The 10,151-nt window shown below is 38.3% G+C and overlaps 1 protein-coding gene and 1 non-coding gene across 2 annotated transcripts; both read right to left on the bottom strand.

The window, feature by feature from the left end:
* Positions 1 to 365: 365 nt before the first annotated feature.
* Positions 366 to 3,573, bottom strand: rdh14a (retinol dehydrogenase 14a). The gene is made up of 2 exons (XM_046836386.1): positions 3,233 to 3,573; positions 366 to 2,223 (listed from the first exon to the last, which is right to left on the bottom strand). Exons 1-2 carry the CDS (start codon positions 3,479 to 3,481, stop codon positions 1,606 to 1,608), a joined length of 867 nt encoding a protein of 288 aa, XP_046692342.1. The 5' UTR covers positions 3,482 to 3,573; the 3' UTR covers positions 366 to 1,605.
* A 5,995-nt stretch (positions 3,574 to 9,568) lies between these two features.
* trnae-uuc lies at positions 9,569 to 9,640 on the bottom strand. Its single transcript has one exon. It is a non-coding gene; the product is annotated as a tRNA-Glu (tRNA).
* Between the last annotated feature and the right edge of the window lie 511 nt (positions 9,641 to 10,151).

Here is a 10,151-nt window from a genome sequence, read left to right as displayed (position 1 = left end):
TGCTTGCACTTTTTATAACATCCTGTACACTTTCAAACAAAAAAAAAGCCACATGCTAGCATATAAACGAGGAAGCTAGCCAGTAAATATGCCGACATTAGTAGAGAATAATTTATACAAGCGTTTGAAGGCTCAGGGCCTTGCTCAAGGGCCCAGCAGTGGCAGCCTGGTGATGCTGGGATATGAACACATGTTCACCTCAATTCAACTGCTTAACCACTGAACCGCCACTTACCATAATTTGACTGGCACAGTAGTCAAACCCACAATCCACAGCTCATAAAGCTGAAGCCTTAGCCATTAGACCACTGGGCCTGCTGTGTGTCCAGGTGTGCATGTGTGTGGAGACATTAAGCAGTTCGGCGTTCCTGATCAACGTTTATTTACTCTCGTAACTCAAAGCAATAAAACAATCATGAAATGCCATTTTCTCTCAACACATCACATTTACTGTCCAGAAACACAATACAGCTTTGTGTAATCACACTCACTGATTCACTCTCATTTCTTCATGTGTATCACCGAATCTCTTGTTTCTTCATGTGCATCACTAATTCACTTTCATTTCTTTGTTTATCATTCTTTCACTCTCTTTTCTTTATGTGTGTTACTGTTTCACTCTCATTTCTTCCTTTGGATCACTGATTCACTCTCATTTCTTCATTTAAATCACTGATTCACTCTCATTTCTTCATTTGAATCACTGATTCACTCTCATTTCTTCATTCGGATCACTGATTCACTCTCATTTCTTCATTCGGATCACTGATTCACTCTCATTTCTTCATTTGGTTTACTGATTCACTCTCATTTCTTCATTTGAATCACTGATTCACTCTTATTTCTTCATTCGGATCACTGATTCACTCTCATTTCTTCATTTGAATCACTGATTCACTCTCATTTCTTCATTTGAATCACTGATTCACTCTCATTTCTTCATTTGAATCACTGATTCACTCTCATTTCTTCATTTGAATCACTGATTCACTCTTATTTCTTCATTCGGATCACTGATTCACTCATTTCTTCACTCGAATCACTGATTTACTCTAATTTTTGCATCTGCATGTGTTAATGCAGAAATATTTGAATTATATTTGAATATTTAGATTGACACAAAAAAGCTTTAATGTTAGTCTGTGTAATTGAAATAATATTTAATATTTGAATATTAAATGCCATTTTTTTTTTTTTTGTCAGGCACATTTTTTCCCTTGATTCAGAAAAGATATGTGCACATTAATTTATCCAGGAAAAAAAACAACCCTGTTTAAGTTGCAACTGTTTTTCAATCAATTAAATGCACTGGATAATTTGTATACATTCTATTTAAACACTTATTTTACTCATTAATTTGCAGCTAAATGGTTATTGTAATGAATCCATCAGATATTGAATTATTTCTCTTTCATCAGAAAGTTTTTTTTTTTTTTTTTAGCTTTTCAAGCAATTTGTACCTCATTTTAAATATTTAGTTTTGTGCTACACATTTCTGCCGATTCCTGCAGTGAGGAAGAATGAATGAATGAGGTTATTTCCTAATGGTTAACTGGGATTTGGTTACAGTGAAGTGAAACCTGACCGTCTAAGTGTTTTCCTGTTCTAGGTCGTGAGGCCTACCATCACCTCGCTCATGTCCCACAGTTTTTTAGACATGCCCTCATCCGTGGCTTTAGGAAGCAGCTTCTGCTCCTGGCAGTCAGCGAAACATTTCCCCTGAACCCCTTCGACGTCCGAAGAGCAGGCGAGATAAACCGAAGTCCTCGCTCCTTCCTCGGGCGATTTGCACAGCGCCCATGACGCCAGGTTGACGAGCGGTTTAGCCAGGAGAGGGATGTGGACGTGGCGTCCCAGGTTGGTTCTGACGATGCCGGGCGTGAGAGCGTTCACAGTCACGCCCGTGTTCTCGAGGCGTCGACTGAGCTCCAGCGTGAACAGCAGGTTGGCCAGTTTGCTGCGGCTGTAAGCCGACGCCCCGTTGTAGCCGCGCTCGCTGTTCAGGTCGTCGAAGTTGATCTCGCCTCGTTTGTAGAGTTTGGATGAGACGACAACGATGCGACTGGGTGCCGAGCGCTTCAGCAGGTCCAGGAGCAGGTGGGTTAGGAGGAAGTGTCCGAGGTGGTTCACGCCGAACTGCATCTCAAAGCCGTCCTCGGTTTTAGAGTACGGACACTGGTAGACCCCAGCGTTGTTGATCAGCACATCCAGTCTCGGCTCCTCCTGAGAACAACAACACGTTTATTTCCACGTTTCTCAACCACTCAGTTCATGTTAGCAACAGTAGACTAAACATTGTCATATTCTACACAGAACCTTCTTGGAAATCTTTATAATGCACCAGCTTTTGCGCTCCCCCCCCCTTCATACATTATATGGACAAAGGTTTTGGACACCTTAATTTTTTCCCAACTGTATGCCATAACTTTTATTTGGCCACTCAAAAGCAAAAAATTCAAACAGGACTTTAACAGGACAACAATCTAAAAAAAGTTTTCTTGGGGTTCTAGAAATCATGTGTTAAATCTGGTGTGTTAAATCATGAATGGTTTCTTTAGAGATTTGTAGATTTGACCTGTTTTCATTTACATTGAACATGTATTCCATGTTTTCTCTCACAGTGTAAAATCTAGAATCCAAACCGTTTATTTATTTAAAAAAAAAAATTTTTTTAAGGTTTTCCCAAATAGACAATCGTTCTAGATCTAACAATTTTTCGGGGTTCCACGTTATTTTCATTAAAAACAATAATAAATCTAGACCCTCATGTTAAACTTTGACGTATATGAGGTATCATCCAAGCCAAAGAACATGTCTGCGTTTGTGGATTGAGGACCAGAACCCTAAGTGCACTCTCTACTAAATAAGGATCAGATCCTCATGTCACTCCTTTATTAAATATAACAGAAGGAAAGTCCAAATGCTCTTGCAGGTCTCTAGATTGAACCTCTTACACTGTAACACTGTTCTGTATTGTTATGTTACAGCTTGTTTAATGTGCAAGTTTAGTGATTAGTTGACTATGCACTGACGTCATCTGGTCGTACTCTAGGCACGTATTAGTTACTTTCCCCTGAAAAGGAGTGAGTATCAGGTCAGGGTGAAGCCCTGAGCAGCTCCACCATGAATATGCAGCTTTTTTTTTTTTTTTAGCTCTGTCTGTGGTTTAAACAGAGGTGTATGAGCAGGTGGGTGTATATTCCGGAGATGTTTTTCCTCTAGAGATGGTGACCTTGTTGATTTGCTCGCAGAAGCTGCGCACGGAGCTCAGGCTCGCCAGGTCCAGCAGTCTGACCAGCAGCTCTCCGGTCCCGGCCTCGCTCACGGCCTGCTGGCGAATCTCCTGCGCCGCGCTTTCGGCCCTCTCTCGGCTCCTGCACGCCATGATCACCCGCGCCTCCCTCCGCAGCAGCTCCGCCGCCGTCGCCTTACCGATGCCGCTGTTCGCCCCGGTCACGATTACGGTTTTCCCCCGCATCATCGCTCCATCAGCCAGTACCGGCGTAGGTTAACAACGCATTCAGCCTGCGTGACGCAGCTACCACGTCATCGCTGTTGCCGGAAGTAGATTCTCAGCCGGATGGACGTTGAAAAGTTTCATTTTGGAGTTAATTCTCTTTTATGGATTGATGTTATTTAAAAATTATTATTATTGTTATTAATAATAATAATAATAACAATAATAATTATTATAATTATAATTATTAATAATATCAGCAATAATAATTATTAATATCAACGTTATTATTATTATTATTATTAATAATAATAATAATAATTATTATTATTATTATTATTATATATTATTAACAGATGAAATAAATAAATTGTCATCTGGTGTTATACAATCAATACTTGGGCTCTTGCATGCCCCTATGCTGCAGGGGTAATGGTTGCCTCACATGCTGTTTATATTTTTTATTGCAGTTTTATTGATAACAAAAAGCTTACATATCATAAGTGATCATAGACTAATATAATTTATAACAGATCAGAGAGAAAAAGTTTTGTTAATAAAAATGTTCACATTTCATTACATACATTTTCTATTGGACTATAACGTGAGGCACTGCCTCATCACTGCCTCTCCTGACTTCGTGTCCCTGACGTGCAAATAACGCACTTGCGTATGCATAAGCCAAGACCAAAGGTATACACTCCGATGTACATTTTACAATACAGGTTTCTTGAGTTTCTTGAGCATTTATTTTGAGCTACAAATATGATCTAATGCATCTAACCTCAGGTCAGAACTAAAGTAGTGAGGGACTGTTTTGTTTTTTTTAACTTTGAGTTCGTTTATTTAAAAAATAAAGGGTGGTGTGAGGGCGGAGCCATTGGTGAGAGTAACAATAAGAATATTGCCTGGGGCGCCAAAAAAACTAGAAACGGCCCTGACATGCAGCCTGGCGTAACCCAGCGTTAGACAATTCCTTTGAAAATGATTCAGACATAACTTCATTCAATACTGTTTCTGAGTAAAGGTTTGTTTTTCTATGTTTTAAACACATTGTAAACACATGTATTGTGTAATTACGGTGTGCAATGTCTTCTATGCTTGGTCATATAATTTTGTCTAGTTGTATTGTGTGATCGTGAATCTTTTAGTCTTGGGAAATATCATACCAATGTGCAATATGCTTCTTTAACCAACTGGACAATCACTGCCCTATTAAGTCGCTTTGTGTCATGTTTTCTCTGCTTGGTTATTTAGTTGTAAACATGTTGTAGGATTCCATGTAATGGTAAAGGTGCTTTTTTCAGTACAGTGAAATTGTTTCTTCGTTTCTTCGTTTCTTTCTTCTTCCCAGCTACGTCAGCCGTGATACAGCGCCATGCACAGAGGGTAAAGGGCTTTGCTGAAGGCCCAAGTGTGGGAGCTTGGTGATACTGAGGCTTGAACCCCTGACCTTCCGGTTAGTTACACAAAGCCTTAACTACTGTGCTACCACTTCATTCACGTCTTATTTCAGTCCAAGGCTGCTGTGCATTGCCTGTACAGTATGTTAATTGTGCACCGTTGGTTTACTTTAAACCAGGGGTCACCAACATAGGTTGGGGCAGGTAGCCCGCAAAGACCACATGAGAAGCCCGTGGGCCTTTTCTAAAAATAGCTGTTTCCTACTTTGTTAAATCATTGTTGATAATTATTATGAAAAATCATTAACATGATCAGTGTCTTCACATAGAGGAATATATATATATATATATATATATATATATATATATATATATATATATATATATATATATATATATATATATATATCAAACTGGTAGCCCTTCACATTAATCGGTACCCAAGAAGTTGCTCTCAGTTTTAAAAAGGTTGGTGACCCCTGCTTTAAACCAAAAAGAAATTCCTTGTATGCTCAGGCATATTTGGCTAATAAAGATGATTTTGACTCTTTGCTTTCACTTCGAAACTTTTTTTTACATGCAAAGAACGCTTAATTGTCCAGAAAACCTGTGAGGGACCCCAAGTTTTCTGAAAACAGACTCTTAAGTCAATTTCTACCGTCCGTCCTGCAGTATAAACATAACGAGCATGACTATTAAACCTGAAACTCATGGAGTCCTGAGCTTTTTAATACAATGTTATGTTGGGTGATGTTTTAACAATTGACATTGATGATAAAGCAACCTGAAGCAATGTTCCTAGAACATCGTACCCCAACAATTTCCTTACAATTGTAAAGTTACTATTCGTTGTAGAACAGGTGTTTAATATTGTTAATAGTCATTGTGGAGCATACACATTCCTGAAAACGAGCTGTTACTATAGAAATGATGACTTATTAATGCATAGAATGAATTGCCATGACGTGGTTAAATGTGATCTCTGGCTGTGTTCACCACTCCACCTGAACATACTGAACACAAAGCCAGCCCTTTAATGAGCTACAGAAACCTTGTGTGTGGAAAAAAAACAGTGTGAATGATGATCTCTGAACCTCAGCGTTCGGCTTATTTGTGTTCTCGGCGTGGTGTCGCCTCATCCAGACCGCAGCTGTCCAGCCTTCCAGGACCCTTCATTCATTTTCAACCTTGCGCTCAGGTCCTTTTTATTAAGAACCTTGTTCTCTTCTGGCTTTCGTTTTAGTTACACACACCTTGTAATGAAAATAAAGGGAGCTTTTTAGTGGCCAAGTGAAACATATCCAAATTTTTTTTTCTCCCGGTCCTCGAGGCATTTCTGACTCGTGTTTGAGCTGTAGTGACGATGATGTGGGTGTTTGTATTGACTGTATCCTGCTCATACACCACCCTTATAAAGGGTAGATCTTACGGCCTGTTAGACAAATGTTTTTGCACAATGTGTGTGTGTGTGTGTGTGTGTGTGTGTGTGTGTGTGTGTGTGTGTGTGTGTGTGTGTGTGTGTGTGTGTGTGTGTGAGAGAGAGAGAGAATGTGTTTACATCAGCAAAAGTCACGTTGATAATAGAGTAACTGATTCTTGCATGTTGGCGTGTTCTACCAATACTTACTTAAAAATAAAAACTATTAAAAATTCTATAAGAAATGGTAGTAGATTATGGATATAGTAAACTGTAAATTTCCATTTTTGTGCTAAACTATAAATGGAACTGAAGGAAAGGAAAACTTTGTGTGATGGACATCCATGGCAGAGGATAATACATAGATAGGCCTAAAGATATACAATATAATCTAGCATATGCATTTGATTTACAATGATATATGTTTATAATTCTATAAAAGAGAATGCAGAATAGTGTGCAGCAGAACTATATGAATATAATTTGCATGAAGTCTAAAAAAAACCACTGTTCACATCATGTTGGAATCGGATCTAAGATATGCAATGCTATAATTCGATAGAGAGGTAGAGTGAAACAATTCCATAATTGGAGGGACCGTCAAATGCTGACAGGAAAACTCTCTCTGTGTAACATCGAACACGTAAATCGAGCAAGATTGTGTTGCGTGATTGTGTGTGTGTGTGTGTGTGTAGGGGGGTGGTGGACGGGGAGAGAATCATCACTCAAAAGTGTTAAAAATGTTCATGGCATCACAGAGGTGGGAATGAATGAAATATAAATACTTAGTTACTGTACTTAAGTAGATTGTTTCTGGTATCAATACTTTCATTACGTTTTTACACAAACATCTGTCTTTTCTTCTTACATTTTCAAACCAGGCTCATTACTTCCGTTTTAATCTATTTGGTGAAATGTCAATATTCTTTCTTCTCAAATCCGCACAAATCCAACAATTTACCCTCTGGGGGGGCAACAAACATGCGTTTTGTGGCATTTTTTTCCTCATAACACTGAAACATAAATACTGAAATGAACTTAAATGAATGTGTCTTTTGATCGTACAGATAAGAGCAATACATCATTTGAATCTGTAACTGTAAAGGGTCTACTTTTATTTGTACACACTCAAAATAACAACAAAACGCTGTGCTTTTGTAAAATAAAGCAAACAGACAGGGTGCGCTTCCTGCCGCCTCTATCTTCTCTTTGTACAGACATACAAATAAAACTCCTGAATCTCAGTGAATATTTGCCTCACAGACATCATATATATATATATATATATATATATATATATATATATATATATATATATATATATATATATATATATATATATATATATATATATATATATATATATACATACATATATGAATAAAAAGCTCAAAAACCAACAACAAATATTCTCTGATTATGTAATCCGTATGAAAGTTATGAGGTACAGTTTCTCTGGTATCCCATCATTTACCGTCCATGTGGAAACCTAGCAAAGGATCCGTTTGGTGTCCTAATAATTTGCTTAATTTGAAACACCATAATTGATTTAAAACATTTACAATAATATTTTCTCTTCATGCTCTATGTTGAGTTTTGCTTTTACGAATAGTACACATACATTTGCATAGCATCAGTATTTGTCTATGCCCATGTGGATTAGAGTATTAAAACGTTTGAAAGTATAAATTTAAGGTACATTTAGAACAGATAACAATGTGCGATTATGTTGTGAATCGATTGATAGCCCTAATATTAATATGATATGAGGTCCAGTTACCAGCGTGACACTAAAACAGGTAGTTGTAATGGCTACTTTTTACTTAAGTACATGTCAGAGCCTAAGTTTCTTTACTTTAACTTGGATAAAAAAGTGTAGTCAGTACTTGAAGTTTTACCAGAGTCTTTTAAAACAAAAAAATTAGTATCTGTACTTTCACTTAAGTGAAGAATGTGTGTACTTTTGCGACCACTGTGGCATCACCTTGATCGAAATGTTACCTCCATTTCTGGCGGTTTTCACCTCGTCTTTCTGAGACTATGTGAAAATCTACGACACACACAGACACTTGAACATGAGAACGAGGGATGAATTTCTGTCATCAGCGGTGACTCTCGCAAAACACCCCTCGCTTGTTTAACTTGCGGCGAAGAAGTGAGCTGAAAAATGGCCGTGTATATTGGACTCATGATGGCTATGAGAGAAGTTTGTTTTTTCAGACGCAAGCTAGTTAAGAGTGAGCAGAAGTATGTGTGTGTGTGTGTGTGTGTGTGTGTGTGTGTGTGTGTGTGTGTGTAAGCCCTGTACTCAGAGATTTAATATCTGCAGTGTGCTTGTGGTCTTCTCACTGCTCAGTGCTATTTCTTCAGTTATCAAAACCTAAAACCAATAAAATTTAAATGAATATTTGTAGCCAGTGAGCTCTGATTGGCCAAAAACACCTGAGGAATGATGCATGAGTGCCTCTGTATTAGTTGGCTCACGCTGTGTCTTTTTTTGGTAGTTCTGAAGAGGCCAGAGGTCGCGTCACTTCTCGGCTCCGACCCCCTCTGAACTGGATTAGCAGTGACAGCTCATTTTACTTGTTAGCCATTAGCTCGCGGGAGAGCCGCCAGAACCACTACCTCGGTTTGTTATTTATTTATAATGCATTACAGAAGGCCAAATTCCAGCCTTCGTCACGTTCAGGAATCCGCCGGCGCTCCTCCGCTTTCTGCTGCACCTGGTCCTGATCTCACCGGAAAACTAGAAGTCGACTTTTCACCGCATCCCTATAAAAATCCTTAATGATTTTTTTTCACGCTTTCTCCTTTTCCTATAACACAAATTTTAACCACAAAGTCTTTCCAGCGTCGAGGACGTCTTCCCCGTTTTTGACGGTCAGTTGAGGACCACCAAACTGCTCCTTCTTATTTTTATTAAGCGCACATCTCAACCAAAAGCAGAGTTTCAGCCTCATCCTCTCACTTTCTTTTCGCACTTGTTTAATAAAAACCATAAAATTACAACAAAATCTCCTCACAGCTGCCACAATGGGTTCTGAGCACAGATATGCTTTTCATCTACAATTCATTTGTCAATTTTCATCTACAAATTTAATCAAAGAGGATTTTCTGAAGAATCAAAATAATAGTTACATGATACCTGAATTCTTTCGGCTTCTCCCGTTAGGGGTCACCACAGTGGACCACATGTTTTTACACTGGATGCCCTTCCTAATGCAACCCTCCCCATTTATTCGGGCTTGGGACCGGCACTAAGGCTTGTGCAACCTTAATGGCTGGGTTTGGTTTCCTGCCCGGGGATCGAACCCGAGCCGTAGCGGTGAAAGCGCCACATCCTAACCACTAGACCACCAGGGAACCTACAGATATGATACCTGAATATTTTCACTAATTCTGTTCTAGAGGTGGAAAGTAACGAATTACATTTACTTACGTTATTGCGATTGAGTATTTTTTGTTGTGTACTTCTACTTTTTAAAGTAGAATAATTGAAGAATAAAAGTAATTTTACTTTTACTTATGTAAAAGTACATAAAAGTTATGTACATTTTTAAATCATAGCTGTTACTGAGTAAAAAATATCAATAATGCAAGGAGGAATAAAGGCGTCCTGGAAACTACTTTACTGTTTGATTGATGGGTGGAAAACACGATAAACTGGCAAAAAAGAAAAAAACGGACATGACAGATGCCAGTGATGCAGACATAGATAAAAATTAAATACCATCAAATTCGAGAGTTGTTCAATGTGTGCACTCACTGTCTGAATTTTTAATCTGAATTTGCGATATTCCATAGTATCCTAAATGATGATTTAACAGGAGATTTTTATTTATTTTTTGCTGTGAAAGTGTAGAACTCTCATTAG

The sequence above is a fragment of the Silurus meridionalis genome, chromosome 2 (genome assembly GCF_014805685.1).
Source record: "Silurus meridionalis isolate SWU-2019-XX chromosome 2, ASM1480568v1, whole genome shotgun sequence".
Lineage (NCBI taxonomy): Eukaryota > Metazoa > Chordata > Actinopteri > Siluriformes > Siluridae > Silurus > Silurus meridionalis.
The sequence above is the reverse complement of the archived record's forward strand: the minus strand, read 5'-3'. Positions and strand labels throughout refer to the sequence as shown.

What these genes read in the sequence shown, in the direction of transcription:
- rdh14a (XM_046836386.1), bottom strand. Translation starts at nt 3,481, where the DNA reads ATGATGCGGGGGAAAACCGTAATCGTGACCGGGGCGAACAGCGGCATC. An exon ending in TCTGCGAGCAAATCAACAAG is followed by an intron (nt 2,224 to 3,232) that starts GTCACCATCTCT and finishes TGTTGTTCTCAG; the next exon opens with GAGGAGCCGAGACTGGATGT.